Below are 16,581 nucleotides of genomic sequence, written 5' to 3' on the forward strand. Positions count from 1 at the left end.
TCACACAGTGATTAAAAATTAAAAGTTTTGGTTTTAGGGGCAAAGAAGTGCTTTGAACAACAGCTGGGTGTGGTGAGTGTTTGCAGCTCACTCCAATCACACCCAGGTTTCTAAAACCGTCGTCATCAACTCTGTTGTTACCATGACATCCCAAACTGGTTTTTACATTTCTTTAAAATAGCACATCAGTCAGTGAGTTTTACAGGCTTCTATTCTTTAAGCTAAGCTAAGCTAACCACACTCTCACTCCAGCTCAGTAGTGAACATCGTAAATTCTCAAATAGCAGGAAGGGCCTTTATATGCCTCAACTGGAGAGAGAAACACGTCTGATTTATATTATGTTCAATCATGTTTTAAGAAGAATTTTATACAGACAAATGTATTTACTCCCCCTCTCATGAAAAAGGCTTTCCAGAGAACAGAACATGTCCCTTTGCTGTGAAACACTGGGGGGAATTGATACTGACAATATGAGGAATCTCCTACATCAGGTCCTGTTTTAGTCTCCTGTTTATTTCCATCTGCTCTGACTGTGTAAGAATTCATGGTACACAGTCTCAAACATCACAGTGAGCTGTGTCTCCTCCTGTAACGTTTCTTTACATTCTCCACTGTCACTTGTTTACCTTGCTGAGTTCAGGAAACAGCTCCTGCACCGCGATGTCCAGCAGGACGTACGTCATCTGAGGACACAGAGACAAAATCACAAACCACTGCTGTTAGAGAGGAAACTGTTGGTTTTATTCTACCTGCCACGTCTTATTTGACCTTAACGTTATGTTGTTCTCGCAGCCATATCACATCTAATTGTCCTACTTTACTCTAGGAGCTTTTAGTTTCCTACCTCTGATGCACATAAACATTCATGTGTATCTGAGTCTATATAAAAGTGTTTCTGTATATATGTGAATGTTTTGTGCATATATATCTTTTATGTTTATCGATTCTTTAGTTTGAACACAAATAAATAATAATAATAATAATAATAATAATAGTTCTTGTTCAGTCTTCTAACATTTTAGGACTTTTATTTTGTTGAATTTTATTTTGTAGAAAAAGGTTATCACAAAAATCCAACAGGAACTCAAAGATTTTCAAACAATACCAAGCAGCCCTGCCTCAGGAAGTCTGGTTTATTTTAACAATGTTATTATAATAAGTCCTTTTTATTAAATAATTGTATCTGTGTCTCAGTCTGAGACATTACAACATGATAGAAATAGAGAAACAGAAGAACTGCACCAATCAACAGTCAACACCTGAGACAAGTACACACATGTATTAAAACCACTGGATACCTGAAGTACAGGATGTTTGTCAGGTTGAATCGAAAGAATAATAAAGCTTCACCAAACTGACATTTACTGCAGCTCTGTTGTTTCCTATTGTCTCTTTACCTGCTTGTTGAGGAGCGGCTGCTGGAAACCGTCAAAGAGCAGCCGGATACCTTCGTACTTCGCCTCCTCGCCGATGCACTTTCCCACAAAGTCTGACACAAACAAACAAACACACACACATCTTCAATTTAATTAAGTTTTGTAACGTGGCTTTGAGCTGTTGGCAGAGTGTCCTGAGTATAAGAAAGAGGATGGTATTAGTGGTAGTAATAATAGGTGACAGCCTTGTCCAGTGTTTTAACGTATAATACACCCAAAATGAATTAGTGGGATATTTTTATCTGTGCTGAAATCTCACCATTACACCTTTTTATTGATGTTTTGATGCTTTTCACGGATGTTTTTTGGGATGTAAATCATTTGATGTGTCCTGTGGTCACCTGTATGCAGCAGCCACTATGATTTATCTTTAATGTCTGTTCAGTCCATGTTCCAACCTACTTGTCTGGAACTTGTCTATGATAACAGAAACAAGAAGTGTGTGTGAAGTAGTGAAACTAGAGCCTCACTTTTTCTGATAAACACAGGGCTGCACCTGGAATCAGCTCCGGTGTTAAAGCTGAAGTGAAACAACCTTTTTTCTCATATCACAACTGTATTTTATTAAACAACATAAGTCAGGAATCAGCTCATTGTTTTAAACATCTTTATCCTGGTTAAATCTCCATTAACTAAATATTTTTTTTTATATTAAAAAGAAGGAACTTTTAGCTCAAAGATTTGGTTTTCTGAGATATTTACTGTAAAGTTTAGTCTCATCACTCTCAGCAGACAGACAGTGCGAGAGCAGCTGGGGAACACAGTGCAGCATTTAGCAGCTGAAGAGACAGATAATGTTTTCAAGAGTTGGTAGAGACCAAACACAGAGCGAAAAGAGGGAATATTAGATCACAAACGAAACTCTAATGGGATAGTAAGTTGCTCTGTTTCCATCATATTTACTACATCACCTGCAGAGTGTGATAATATGTCAGTAAAACATGAGCTGAACAAAAAATCCATTAATGCTGCTTTTAAACTGCATTAGGACAGAAAACCTCCAAAGCAATCTGACGGACACGGCTCTTATAATGGAAGGAAAACTGATCAAACCGACCTGGTAAATACTTCATCATCTCCTCGAACGTCTGCTTGGCTCTGACTTGTTTGTCGTCGGTGGTTCGCTCCTCGCCGTCCTCACAGAACACAGCGTCTGCAGGAAGAAACAACGACATGAAGAGAACAGAAAAATAAAGTTTGATCCGTCAGAGCTTCTCCTCCCTGTGACCTCGTGTCTCTGTCCTTCTGTCTGTCTCCATCAGTCAGTGACAGAGGAGAGGGAAACTGTCTCTACCAACTTTTTCATTTACTGAATTCTGATCAAGAAATTCTAAACTGTCCTTCAGATCTGGAAAAAAATATGGGAGGAACTGGAGTTTTGTTTCATTGGAGCCGATGTAGAGCAGCCAAATACACTTTGGTGACACTGAACAACCTTCGTTGGAAGAAGTTCTTTCACTAAAAGTAGAAATACTGGATGTAAAATATATTCACAAGAGGGTGTTCCACATTCAAGTACACTTACATATTTATAACACTTATAACATAGTGTTTTATTAATGCTGATTCCTTATGCCTTGGCAAATGTGGCTTTAATCTAAAAATGTATTATATCTTGATATGTTTAGAGCATAAAATCTGAATCTGAAAACTGTATCTTTTAAATAAAAGTGTCTTTTTTACATTTACGTGTGAAGAGAAGTGAAGCAGCATAAAAATAAAGAGACCTTAGAGATGTTACCTGAGTGCTGTGCTGCAATAAATGTACTTATTATTATACAATAATAACAAAAGCTTAGTGGCCCCTCGTGCCATGATTTATTTAAGAGTAAAATATCTTTACATCAGGAGTCTGAGCCACTGACAAAGAAACGTTAGCTGAAGTCTGTTTTCCCTGAAATGGTGGTTGGAATTATATCAGCAGGAAGAAAATGGACCTTAACTCTTTAACACAAACACGTCTTTAGTAAGAAGCAGTTTCCCACCTCTGAGCTGTGTGATGAGGGACACCATGCGGTGCTCCTGGAGGATCTGCTGCAGTTTGGACTGCATGTACTGGTCCATGTAGGCCTCGAACGTGTTCTTGAACAGGATTCTCCCGGCGGCCAGAATGTGATGCAGCCAGTCGGGCATGTGGAACACCACTCGACCTGTCAATCAAAACATCTGCATCTGAGGATGGAGCGCTTTGCTGTGAGCAATCAGCTCCCAGGAAGCTGTTTTTGAGAAGAATATTGCATTTCTCACGTACAGCTGTAAAATGACTCTCAGATTCTGGGTGTTTTTTCATAAGGAAAAAAACAGGATGAAAGTAAAAATCTTCCCAGTGAAGTTGAGTGATTTACAGATGTGATGATTGAGGACGTCATTAAGACATCTGACACCTTTCAGTTTATGACTGCGGACATGGAAACATCTGGAGAGTGAGAGCAGGTGCAGCTCTCACTCTTCATCCTGTGTCATTATCAAACCTCATGTTAGTAATTTCATTTGACTTTAAAAGCACATATAAAACACGGTGACAGCTGAATGGAACCTGATCGTCACCTGGTCATCTGAGTATAAATGCATCATTTTTTGCTCCTCCCTAGTGAAGCTATGTCAGTTAACAGTCTGTGTTTGCTGTAATAACGTCTGTCCCCTGTGATAACGGCAGCTGCTCCTCGGAAATGAAACAGAAATGAACTCGTACAACACAGTAAGAGGAGAGAGGTGTTACAAACTGACAAGCTGTTGCATGTTTAGTTGAGTTTTATTAAACGCACCATCACCATCACTTACCGACGTACATCATGTAGTCATACATGCCATGAACAGTGAGCAGCTCCATGAAGTAGTTGGGGTTGGCTCTCCTCTCCGAACTCTCTGACAGGTTTGCGTTGTTCTTGAACAGGCTGCTGAAGAGCTGCAGGTGAAAATGAATCATCAGGAATAAAGTAAAAAGAAAATAAAGAATCACACGACACCAGATGTGAATTATTCATCTACAGGGTCTGATCACGTCTAACGTCGAGAGAACGACTGAAGATGTAGCAAGAATTTAACTGGTAATTCTGTTTTAAAGATTAAGGCTGGAGTGCTTCTTTATTTTAGTACTATCAACAAATCCCATGAAAACCCAAACCAACTATGTGTCTGACTTCTCCACTCTTAATAATTAAAACCACATCATTGCTCTACAGTGTGTGTTCATGGTGAAGGAAAGTATCAGTGCAACAGTGAGCTCAGAAGAAAAACTTCTACCAGGCTGTGATACTTTACTATATAAAGAAAAACATACTGTATTATTATTTTCTCCCAGCCATCCACCCCCTTTATTGTGCTAACAAGACACACAGGCGACAACCCTTCATTTATCCAAACTGTCTCCATGGAGACAGTTAAGCTTAATCATGAAAACAAACATGACTATTCTTTCCTGGGAAAAGAGGATGTTCCTTTTCCTCTCAGATCTGAGCAAATGGAACTTTTCATTCTCTGGAGATCAACAGCAACGTTGCCAATAACAAAACCTCTGCTCTGGTTTCAGCAGGAGAGAGACGTTTACTGAGCCTGGTGTTTATTTCACCTTCTTGTTGTTCTCTGCCGTGGGGCTGAGGATGGTCAGCTCCGGCCGGCTGGGTTTGGGTTTGGGCGACTCGCAGGAGTTGAAGAACGACTGGATGAAAGGCTCCAGGTTCTGTCCTCTCTGGAAAACACAGTTTCACAGTGTTTAATACCACCTTCATCATCATCATCATCATCATCATCATCATCACCTTGTTGAACTAGCTACAGCACTAACACCTGGTGTGTGTCGGCAAACTGAAGAGTGAAATAGAGACACCTTAACACCACTTAACCATCGTGGCCAGATTCCAGCCTTAGTGATGAATCTCTAACAGGCAGAATAATAACGCACAGATGCTGGAAATATATCTATTTATTTAGTTTCTTTCTAAGATTTAAATGAGAAGGTAAAGTTCAGTAAATCTGAAGCAGCAGCAGGAAGCCTGTTAGCTCAGTATGAAGACTGGAAACAGGAGAGTAGACTTTAAATCTACATGGAGGTAAGGAAGGACAAATAAATCATCTTTACAACAGAGTTTCAGCTCACCTCCTTTATCAGCTTCCCTGGTACAGACTTGAAAATTTTCCCTGTGAAACAAAAACTCTAATTAGTTAGTAAATAACGCTGGAAATATGAAGGAAAAGTGAAAGTACTGATCACTGAAGAAAAGGCAGAAGGACGTGAACAAAGAAAGAGGTCAGAGGTCAGAGAGGCCTGGCCAGCTAAAGGCCAGTTCAAAGACACTATGACCTGATGGAAAATGTGAAAAATATATTTATTCTGTGGCAGCACGTCTGGGTGACATGATTGTAATCATTGTACACAATATTCATAACAACGTTTTCTTACAGCAGGGCAAAGGAAATAGATGCAAAGTCACATGTAGAATAATTTAACTGAAAATCAAGTAACTAGAGACCAAAACAAAAGCATGAATGACTGACTGTATTAGTTTTAAATTGAGGTTTTCCTTATGGAATGATAACATGATGAATTTATATCATCACAATTAATGTGTTTTCCCTTAAATCTGACTGAAGACATCTTACATCTCTGTAGTAAGACTCGTGCTCTCCAGCTCCTGGAGGGAATATATATTGCTACTTACCAAGGTTGACATCAGGCAGCATCCTGTCCAGGAACTGAGACTCCATGCTATGAGGAGACAGGAAGTCTGCCAGCAGCTGACTGTTACTGAGCTCTGGATGCTGCAGGAGCCTCTGGACACAAACACAAACACCAGGAGCTTTAGTTGTTTAACTGATGTTCTTCCTCAGAATACAAGCTTCAACATCTGCCACCAGGCCACGTACAAACAGAAAAACACTCCTGTATGCATCTACACAATGAGTGAGAATAAATAAGAAATTCTTATTTCCTCTAATCATGAGACAATTTTGATTTGTAAGGGAAACTTTTACATGTGTAAACATTAAAACGTTGTTACTTGATTTTAAATGTTCATAATTAAAGTAAACACCCTTGACTCAGTCATTTAATATCTCCCTAACAATGTTTTGTTTTACTGCCCTCTGGTGCCAATATACAAATGTATAAAGCACTAAAGTTAAATTCAGTTAATGAGACCTCACGAATCTCTGCGAAGTCTTACAAAAACAATCAGACTTCACACCAAAGAGCCATTAAACAGCAAAAACTAGAAAAAAATACACTGTAATTATTAACTCCAATAGATATTCATGTTAGTGTCCAGGTGGAATACCTGCAAATATTCCTCAAACTCTTCCCTTTTTGATGAGAGGAATTCATAATTCTTTGGTCCGATGATTCTTTTGGATGGAAGCTGTGCATCTGCAAATGTGCCTGGAAAGAAAACATTTAATATGAGACACAGTTTGGAGACGCATGATGGAGCTTTAATATAAAGGGAACATCACCAACAAAAAGCAGCTAAAACTTTACCGTGGAATTCAGTGAGTTTGGATTCTAGTACGTAGAACTCCATGTATCTTCTGTAGACCGACCACTTCTCAGTTTCATGACCGACTACTAAGAACAAAAGAGAATCGCAACATGGTCACGTGCTGATCAGGGATCAGATGAGCTGCAGCACGGCTGTTAATTAGACAGACGACGGCGCAGACCGAAGCTCTCACCTTCCTTCCTATCGTTGCGTTCCACATCGATGCAGAAGACGGGGATCCTCTCCCTCTTGACCTCGTCGTCATAGATGTCGATGTAGGGGATGGTGATGATCCAGGCCGACAGGTTCCTCTGGGTGCCCGGTGTGCCGGCCGGCTCGGCGGGGGAATCGTCCTCCATCACGACGGTGGCCTCCTCCACCTGCAGCAACAAGAAGAGTCAAACAGGAACAAATGACACTGTCAGACTCATAAATGAATTCAGGCAAATATTTAAGATACGATATTACCTGAAGTGTGTGGGGGTTATTTTGGAACAACTAATTTTAAAGAAAATAAATCACAGTCTAATTAAAATCTTACAGTTCCTGCTAAACCACATTCACATGGAAAAAATATGTCATCAAGAAACAGATCCATCATGATCCTGTGTATTTTTGTTTATGTTTTAAATACAGTACATGTGCATATTTTTGTAGGACTGGATGACACAGTTGTTAATGGAAAAATGGACTGATTGAAAGAAGGAATAAATGAGTGCGGAGGCACGAAGAGCGGCCGAAGTGTCGCTGATTCTCATCACAGCTTGATGTTTTCAGAGCACAGAAGCAGCTGTCTAACAAAGAGGCGACTAATCAATAATCCATTTTCACAAAGGTCATTTGTGATCAGAAAAATTTTCTTATTAATTGTTATTTCTTTAAAAAAAATTAAAGTGAAAATCTTAATTGTATTGTCTTAGAGAAATTTCTACTGAGCACAAACCAAGGGTCGTAACATCATCGCCGAGTCTCTCACTCACCAAATCGTCGTCAATCTCGTTCATGGCGCTCGGCGGCAGCATGGCACCCTCCATGGTCGTGCTCTTGAACACACCTTTGATTTTGTTGCCGATTCTGCTGATGCCGAACGACTCCCCTCGCTTTGACGTGTTTCTAGAAGAGAACAGAGAAAACGAACTCAGACTTTTTTTCCTGTCACATGCTTCTATCTTCACGTCTCTGCTATTAACTGCTCTGAAACGGTTCCCTCTTCCTCTGCTCTGTTGCTGGTCCTTGAAGATAAATATTCATCTATCACATTTGTAAAAATCACCTGACAGAGCCTTTCACTCTGCACCATGTGACAATTGAAACGCTGCATCAGGTGTGCAGCACACGTGCAGTAAAACAGGACGGCTGTGACAACTACAGGCCTTTTTCATCCACCGGCCGCAGCAGCGCGTCGCTCCTGAAAGCTCGTGTGTAATTTGCAACCAAGCTGTTTCTCTTTGACACTGCATGCCAGCATGCATCATAATGCATTCTGCTCTTTGCATCCAGCAGACTCTGTGCAGACAGGTGACATGCCGAACACCTACTTACCTGTTTTCTTCCAAACTGAAGCTATTTCTGGAATAAGACGCACAAGCAGCTAATGACGGTTTGGACAAAACTCGTACAATAAAATGAACTGTCATTATGAATGAATCAAAACCTCACTATGACTATGAAATGAGCCGGTTCACCTTACTGTTCAATAATTATGGCGCTGATCATATAATGTGCATCAATAAGATCTCAATTCATTTTTAAATTTCTGTTTTCTGTGATTTCCACATGAAACAAACCTGTTGATTCTTGAGTTCCTCGTCAGAGACTCGGCTCCTCTCAGCAGGTGCCTGAAGTACTGAACACAGAGAGGAGACAGTCAGTGCAGTCCTGGCCTCAGTGTACCTCTAATGTTTTATAACATGACTCACTAGTAGCTAATGTGATGTAGTTAAAAGCAAAATATTGCAATGTAATGTCGTGAAGTAGAATCACTAGATGGAAATATTCCAGTATCTGAAACAAGTACAAATATAAATATGCTTCGTTACCTTTCAACACTGACAAATACTCTAAGTCTATATTTTGAATACACAGTCACTCAGTGTCTTCATTCCTACTCTCGGTTACTTGTGAAAGCAAAGCTCTTACTTCATCGCTGTGGCAGAACATGGGGGTGAAGACTCTCTCCAGCAGAGACAGCACATGTTCGTACGCCTCAAACAGGCAGCGCATGGTCTGCAGCTTCACCACACCACCGTACGGACCTTTAGCAACTGAGAGGGAGGACACAGGGAGCTTAAATCAAACCGCTCTCTGTGTAGAAAGATGGATCTTTTATGGTGGAAACAAACAGGAAGGAAACTACACGGGTTTGTACACAAGCAGCGCTGCGTTCTAAATTGTTTATAGAGGAACTTAACACCAGGCTGAAAGCAACGTATCACTGTCCTGTCTGTTTGACCTCTGACCACAACCAGCGGTGATGTCACAATGTCCTGGAGTACACCTGTACATCACTGCAGCCAGGTGAGTAGTGAAATCACTGGAGGTCAGCAAAAGTTAAGTCCTTCTTTAATTATCCCACAAGTCCAGTGAACACTTTCTCTACAGATCCACTTTTGGTTTTGTAGGTTGTATGTTTTTGATGGCAATGCATGAATGATAATATCAAAAGTGTTCAGTAAATTAGCATTAATCATAATTATTAATTAGTCTATAAATACAGAGATATTCACTTCAACTGCTTCAGGATCATCAAACCGTCGTGGAAGAGACACATCTACAAAAACCTCCATCACCTCAGTGTTTTAAGAGATTCTGACTGTCTTCAGTGAACTGTGAAAAACACATTAAGGCTGAGTTATGACGTCGTGAGTCCACAGCTGCTCTGCTTTAAAGCCAAAAAAAGAGGAAAGCCCAGCACCATGGTGACGGTCGTATCGTCTTACTGTTCTTTATCTCTTCCACGATGAACGGGTCGAAGCTGATCTTGTCGATGCTTTCGTCCAGGCAGTAGGTCTCGTAGATGTGCAGCACCTCGCCGTGCAGACGCTGCAGCTCGGAGTCACTCAGCTCCGGACTCAGGATCTTATCGTTGAACTCCTCTGGAGGAAAAACTCAACATATCACCTTTCTATCCCAGAGTTACTCTCACGGTTTTTCATCAGTGCAAAGAAACGCATGTCAGGTTTGTTTCCAATAACTATGGAGAAATAACTCTTCGGGATAAGGGGGTTAGAAACTGGATGGATTCATAGATGAACCAGTTAGTGGTTACTTGGAAACACAGAGGTCCGGCGGGTTATCCAACTACTTAACTTTGATTGCAACAGGCTTTCAAAGCTAGTTATTATTTAAAGATAATCTAGGTTACCAAGCCATTAATAAATGATTAAATGTGCAGCAACATTTTCTGCATGTGTGACGGTTGTTCTCACCCACAGCGAGGCAGAACTGCAGCACATGCACAGCTCCTTCCTGCTTCAGGAAGTTTATGAAGCGAAAGAGGAGATCCTGCTGATTCCTGATCTCCCTCAGCTCCATCTTCAGCACCTGCCAAGCGGAGACAGACGTCTAGTTGTGCACATCACAGAAGAAATAAAAGACGACACACAGATCCACAGAATAGGAAGTGGCTGGTTGGACTAAATTAAATCTGTGAAGTCTCGTCCTCCCTCACAGAGATACTCACCGACGGCTTTTTGTTGCTGACGTCGGCGAACTTCTGTAAAAATGGAACCAGGGAAGACGGAGGTTCTGTGGCTGGTTCTGGCTGCAGATGCAGGAGATATTTAAATGAGCAAAGTAATGAGATGATTTAGAAGTTGATTTATCTGAACGTACATGACTCAGATATAAGGAAACAGTCTCACTTACTGGAGTGTCATCAACGAATATGAGCACCATGAGGTTCACAGTATCCTGGACAACAAAGAGAAACAACAGGTTCTCTTACAGTCCTGATTTAATTGCATTAAAATGTCTAAATAATTAACATCAAGTTATTTTCTTGAGTTACTTCCCTGTGTAGCACCAGGCTATTTTATGCAGTTAGGAGGCGTTATTAGAGCTGTAACATCACCACTTTAATGGCCAGATGAAGTGTTTCTCCACCTGTCTGTGGTTTCATTTGGTGAAGCCAAACACTCTCCACTAATTTCAAGTTTTACAGGATTAAAAGAAGAATACGAGCAGCTCATTCGTTAAACTGTCAACACACATAGTCCTGTTCTACTCACAGGGTCAGCCATGAAGTCCATGGTTGGTAGGATGACAGATCCGGCCATCACCTCCCGCAGCAACAGAGCCAGAGACCTGAGCCAAGACAAAAACCACTGGTTACAACTTTTACATTTAAGGAGACAGATCTTCCCAAATTCAAAGTCCAGCCTGGGAAGGAGGTTGGTCAGTCTCTGTTTGTGTCTCCCTACCTGCAGTCTGTGGCTTTGGGAGGCATGACGTAGGGAAACAGCATCTCAGTCAGCTTCCTCAGGTAAAACAGCTCGTCTTTCCGGCTGCGCAGAGCAGTGTGAAGTTCGGGGCCGTATTCATCCAGAGCTGCCTGCTGTAAACCCTCCACACTGTTCACTGCAGACACACACACACACACACACACACACACAATATAACATCACAACACAGTGGATATTAAACCCAGCATCACACAACTGGGCTTAAAGAACATATGAACACCTCCTGCCAGTTCTCACAGGTTTGCTGTGTTTGATAACTGGTGTAAGACGACGTAACAACCTGACAAATAAAATCAGACCACACACACGAGGTGGAAACACATTTTCACTTATCAATTTGGCTGCATCATCAAAGGTCACTCATTTTTATCGTTGTACAGAGGTTAACTGTTTCAGTTCTAGTTCAGTGGAGAGAAAACTGTCACCATTTCCAGATTTATAGCTAAACTGTCAGCAGTCAAACCTGAAGTTAAAATTAAAAAGAGAAACGATTAATATTAATATATGCAAGAATGTGAAAGTGAATATATGTACTTACCTTTTTCTCGAGCTTTTTCAATAATTTCAATGTGCTTCATTGCAGCTTTCATCACTTTGTCTGCAAACACAGCGGGGATGTCGACCTGCCAAAAAGATGTCCCGAATCAGTGAAACGCACAAAAGAAATAACAAGTAAACTGCGACTGAGAACACTTCACAGTTAGCCTGCGACCAAAGTTTCATCATGAATGAACAAACATCAACAGAAGATGGTAAACTCAGTGCTGTAAGTAAAAACGTACTGATTTAGAATGTGTTTTGTTTGCACCTAAATCTGCATGATTGTGAGACTTTACAACCTCCTGGTGTTTGCAGCATAATTGGATATGAGCGGACCAGAGCCGTGTGCAGGAGAGTGAGAGAACCATGAAATTGTTTTCCGGTGACACAATAACCTGCATTTGAGTTTTCTGACCTTCTGTGTAAATTAGTCTTTGAAAAACCATCATGAAAAACCAGGATTGCTGCAACAACATCAAGTCTTTTACGAGAGCACATCAAGCTAAACATCTGCTAACTGCTCCATCTTTGCTGAAGAGTGATTAAGCGTCACCTTCTGAGCTCGGCGGACGAGCACTGAAGCGAAGAAGCGAAAGGTCATCCTCAGTTCGTCAACACATGCTTCATCATCTGTGATGTCCCTGAAAACCAGAGGAGGAAGTTTAAAAACAAACTCCTACATAAGTCTGTAAAAATCCACCTTCTTCAGACGATAAAACACTCTGGGATTTCTCTTCATACCTGTACCAGGGGTAGACAAAGTTCTCCAGCACTAACTCGAACACCTGCAGGATGGGGACAGAACAGGTCAGATCAGATCAGAAGGTTGAGTCGATGTTTTTCAGAGTTTTGTCAGAATGTCAGAGACATTTTTTCTGTATAAAAACCGCTGACGTTGAACCATCCATCGACCTACCTCTGCTACTGAAGCGTCCACTTTTGAATTAACCTTCAGCTCCAACCATGGCTGGTAATTTTCAAGGAGCAGCGTCGGCCTGCAAAGAACAAAATATTTGTGCATGTTCTTAGTGCCTGTTTCTTGAATGAACACTTGAAAAACACAGTGATCATAAGCAACACCAGAGTGGAATCCACTCCAGGTAAAGTCCAAACACTAGTGACTGCTGTCAGAGGCTGAAAGGAGGTTATTCAATAAAAACCTCTACAGTCAACAAACAAGATTTGTGATGGCTTAAAGAACCCCTTGTCTTTTGTTTTGCTTTCTGTTTTTGGTAATTGTAATTTGCCTGTTTTCAGTTCCTTCATCCTGTTTGTCTGTGAGGGGGAACTTCACTTTGAACTGCCTCTGGGTCTGGAGTCATTGATGCTGTGTGTGTCTGTAAGTCATCCATTATTTATGACATTAAACAACACAGATAAAGTGACTTTATCAGAAGCCCATCATCATTAATAATGGCTTGGGTAGAAATGTATCTGTCCTCAGCAGCACTGTTTAACAATATCCACTAGGTGGCAAACTAGTGCAGAATGTACTTGTGCTTTTGAAATGTCAATAACATGAAAAAATAATTTAAAGAAAGGAATCATATCATTCATTATCACAATTATCTTTGATTATGGAAAAGTGGTAGAAGAAGAACTTGATTAAAAGTATGAAAACAACTATTTAAAAATACTCCATCACAACTGAAGGTCCTGCATTCAGAATCTTCATTACGTAAAAGCGCAGATCAAAACATACTGAAGGTATCATAAATAAACATTTTCATTATCTAGCAAAAAGGTGTATTGAGACAACGTTATATTATTTAATTATAATTACTGATTCATTAATGTGTGAGCAATGTTTTACAGTTAAAGTTGGTTGAGACAGAGCTGATTTAAGTACTTTATATTCTGCTACAACACATCGGCGTATGTAAAGTCTTTATCAGCCAAGTAACTAGTAACTATAGCTGCCAAATTAACAAAGAGGAGTTGACCAGCAACATTATCTGCTTGTGAACGTACCGGTGACGTTTGCACTTGACCTTCCCACACACAGCACAGCTGTTGCCCAGAGGAAACAGCTCCTGCTCCTGCTGCTGCTGCTGGAGGAGAAAATATAAATCATCAGTTTAATTTAGTGTTAAATCGAACACTATAAAATATCATCAGCTATTTTCTCAGCTGCCACTTAATCACTGGAAACATCTCCATGTAAGGAAACAACACACTCCTCTACAGAGCGACCCTCATATAAATAAAACTCAACTTTAACACATGCAAGTTACAACCTACTTTGCTTCTTGGCTTTATGGTGAAGAGGATGTTTGGGAGAAGAGACTCTGGTCCGAGGGAGCAGTAGAAAGTGATGACACCAGCCAGGAACGACCAGAAGACCATCAGGATGTGGATATACCTGGAGGCAGATTATACAGCATTAAAAGTGACCTAATAACAGTGCTCAAATACAATGCAAAGAAACATTAATCAGCATTTAATCTTTGGCTCCTCCTTGTGGTCACTGTGTTTGTATTGCACCCATGACCATCCCCCTGGTGCCTTGAGTTATACAAGTAAAAATGCACAGACATTTCAGCTACGCCTTCTTCAGCATGCAACAGTCCTTCAGTTTCATGGTTGAGTCCTTTTTAAGTTTCACTTACAGCTGACATCAATCATTGACATTCTTTAATTTCATTATCTAAAATGTTATTTTGTACCCTGAATTGTTGCTGTTATTGAGAAATCAGTTTATTTGTCAAGTAAGCAGTGTACTAAACAATGATAATTACCAGGGTGTTTTTTGAATGCACATGGATACTGATTTAACCTTGGATTGATTATTGAACAAGGCTACCAGGCGCTAACCCAGGGACTCTGGGGACTGTAGGTTGGAGCCTCAGATTGAGGCGACTGATACTGTTTTTTAATGGGATGTCAATCAAAAAAATACAAAGAGAATCAAAACAGCACAAAGTGACGTAAAACAACCACTAAGAGACACAGAAGTACCACAAGGGAATACAAAATGACCATAAAGTGACTTAAAATACTAGACTTGAAATACTATAGGCATAACATGACCACAATGTGACATAAAACATCCTTAAATAGACACAAAATGAGCACAAAGAGATGCAACGTGACCATATAGTGACGTAAATCAATTGCACAGAGACAAGAGACTACTACAAGGGGATGCAACATGACCACATAGTGACATAACACAACCACAAAGTGATGTAAGCAGCCACAAAGGTGTAAAACAACTACAATGACTTTCTCCTATATAGGGAAGCTTCTACATGTCTGTGCTCAGGGCCTCGGTGTGTCAGTCTGTCCATGGACTAAATAGTGAATTCAACTTGAAACATAACTGTTAATTAATCAGGTTTAAAGAATGCATGCAGGTGACTAATGACAGCCTTTAATCTAAACGTGAGAGTCCAGATTAAACACAAACAACAACACTGGGTGAAACAGATAAACAGCTCTGCTCTGATCAGGTATCAGCAGCAGGTCACACTCCTCCAGACATCACATGACCCACCACCCAGTGTTTCAGCTGATAATCTGACACTCCCCAGCTCACTTTATCGTTTAACATGTTACCTGTTGAGCAGCACGGTGAGAGAGAGCATGCACAGCAGCAGGAAGCAGAAGACCGGGTACTGCCGTCCCGCTTCTCTCAGCACGTCGATCTTCAGTCCCCGCTTCAAATCCTCCACATACGTTAAAATACCTGCCATCCTTTCAGCGGAGCTGTGGGCGGGGGAAACACATTTCATACAAGTTAACACTAAACGGGCACGTTTTGGTCTGTTTAAAGCATTAAAAACCTACATATAGTGAAGTTACCCGTCTGAAAATCAAGTTTAAACCATGTCGAAGTTAGCTAACCCGAGTCGTTTTAGCTAGGTTAACGGTTAACGTTAGTTTTCAGGTCAGCGGTTAACGCTTTAACTTACAGCGACAAGACTATCGACGAGCTTCTTCATATAATAAAACACATCTTATCCATAGGTGAAGTCTTCGGCTGGTGGCCAGACCAGTCCTTAATTCAAGTTACTTTCTTCAATTGCGAAAGTTTTTACTTCATGTTTTCCATTTTTTGAAAGTCCCGACCGACTTCCTTGACAGATGGAATGTTTTCTAATCCACCCGGGTTGCCAGATCTGTCGACGGAAACAAGTAATAGCGACTTGTTAACGGCCTTAAAAATAAAAGGTTTGTTTGTAAAGACGAAAACCTTCTTCTACTCTTGAAACCAAATTTAATGGGATTACATGGCAAACAATAGTAGGTTAATCAGATTGAGTTTGCAAGCCCACAATGTAATCACCCATTATTTTGAAATAGATAAAACGAATAGGTTCTTTTTCATGAAGAACTGTCTTATTTAACTCTACAAAACAGGGTTAATATCAGAAAAAAATATTTTAGAAAAATAGCAGCACAATTTCCCAGAGCCCAGAGTAACATCTTCAGACATTGTTTTTATTTCGATAAACACATAGTTAGAAAAAATATTCAAGGTTTGCTACAAAAAATAAAGAATAACACAAAACATATTACTACTGGAAAAGCTGCACCTAGAAAAATTTATTTTTATGACATTTTAGCTTGAAATTTGACTTGATCTATTACCAAAACAGTTGGTAGTTTATATTCTATCAGTCAGCTAATGACTTCACCTCTATTTTAGTGTAATCTCAAATTGT

General features: G+C 40.3%; 1 protein-coding gene across 9 annotated transcripts in view; it reads right to left on the reverse strand.

Moving 5' to 3' along the window:
• Nucleotides 1-16,015, reverse strand: part of LOC111645240 (sorting nexin-14-like) — a 17,463-nt gene extending 1,448 nt beyond the window's left edge. Inside the window, exons 1-29 of one of the 9 annotated variants that reach the window (XM_023394353.2) lie at nt 15,829-16,015; nt 15,473-15,622; nt 14,156-14,276; nt 13,886-13,962; nt 12,831-12,909; nt 12,656-12,699; nt 12,468-12,555; nt 11,913-11,997; nt 11,333-11,489; nt 11,141-11,216; nt 10,779-10,823; nt 10,594-10,674; nt 10,340-10,454; nt 9,851-10,006; nt 9,051-9,175; nt 8,699-8,757; nt 8,454-8,480; nt 7,892-8,024; nt 7,105-7,291; nt 6,911-6,994; nt 6,711-6,811; nt 6,096-6,207; nt 5,534-5,574; nt 5,006-5,125; nt 4,219-4,342; nt 3,423-3,587; nt 2,495-2,590; nt 1,399-1,490; nt 628-684 (exon numbers count right to left, since the gene is read on the reverse strand). In XM_023394353.2, the coding sequence (XP_023250121.1) occupies nt 628-684; nt 1,399-1,490; nt 2,495-2,590; nt 3,423-3,587; nt 4,219-4,342; nt 5,006-5,125; nt 5,534-5,574; nt 6,096-6,207; nt 6,711-6,811; nt 6,911-6,994; nt 7,105-7,291; nt 7,892-8,024; nt 8,454-8,480; nt 8,699-8,757; nt 9,051-9,175; nt 9,851-10,006; nt 10,340-10,454; nt 10,594-10,674; nt 10,779-10,823; nt 11,141-11,216; nt 11,333-11,489; nt 11,913-11,997; nt 12,468-12,555; nt 12,656-12,699; nt 12,831-12,909; nt 13,886-13,962; nt 14,156-14,276; nt 15,473-15,609 (2,784 nt within the window). In that variant the 5' untranslated portion in view covers nt 15,610-15,622; nt 15,829-16,015. Of the gene's footprint in view, nt 1-627; nt 685-1,398; nt 1,491-2,494; nt 2,591-3,422; nt 3,588-4,218; nt 4,343-5,005; nt 5,126-5,533; nt 5,575-6,095; nt 6,208-6,710; nt 6,812-6,910; nt 6,998-7,104; nt 7,292-7,891; nt 8,025-8,453; nt 8,481-8,698; nt 8,758-9,050; nt 9,176-9,850; nt 10,007-10,339; nt 10,455-10,593; nt 10,675-10,778; nt 10,824-11,140; nt 11,217-11,332; nt 11,490-11,912; nt 11,998-12,467; nt 12,556-12,655; nt 12,700-12,830; nt 12,910-13,885; nt 13,966-14,155; nt 14,277-15,472; nt 15,623-15,828 lie in introns of all 9 variants that reach the window. The other 8 variants (XM_023394350.2, XM_023394351.2, XM_023394352.2 and 5 more) reach the window with 8 other exon arrangements.
• Between the last annotated feature and the right edge of the window lie 566 nt (nt 16,016-16,581).

This window comes from Seriola lalandi, unplaced genomic scaffold (assembly GCF_002814215.2).
Source record: "Seriola lalandi dorsalis isolate HSWRI2012SDOR001 ecotype SW California unplaced genomic scaffold, Sedor1 jcf7180002054947, whole genome shotgun sequence".
NCBI classification, from domain to species: Eukaryota; Metazoa; Chordata; class Actinopteri; order Carangiformes; family Carangidae; genus Seriola; species Seriola lalandi.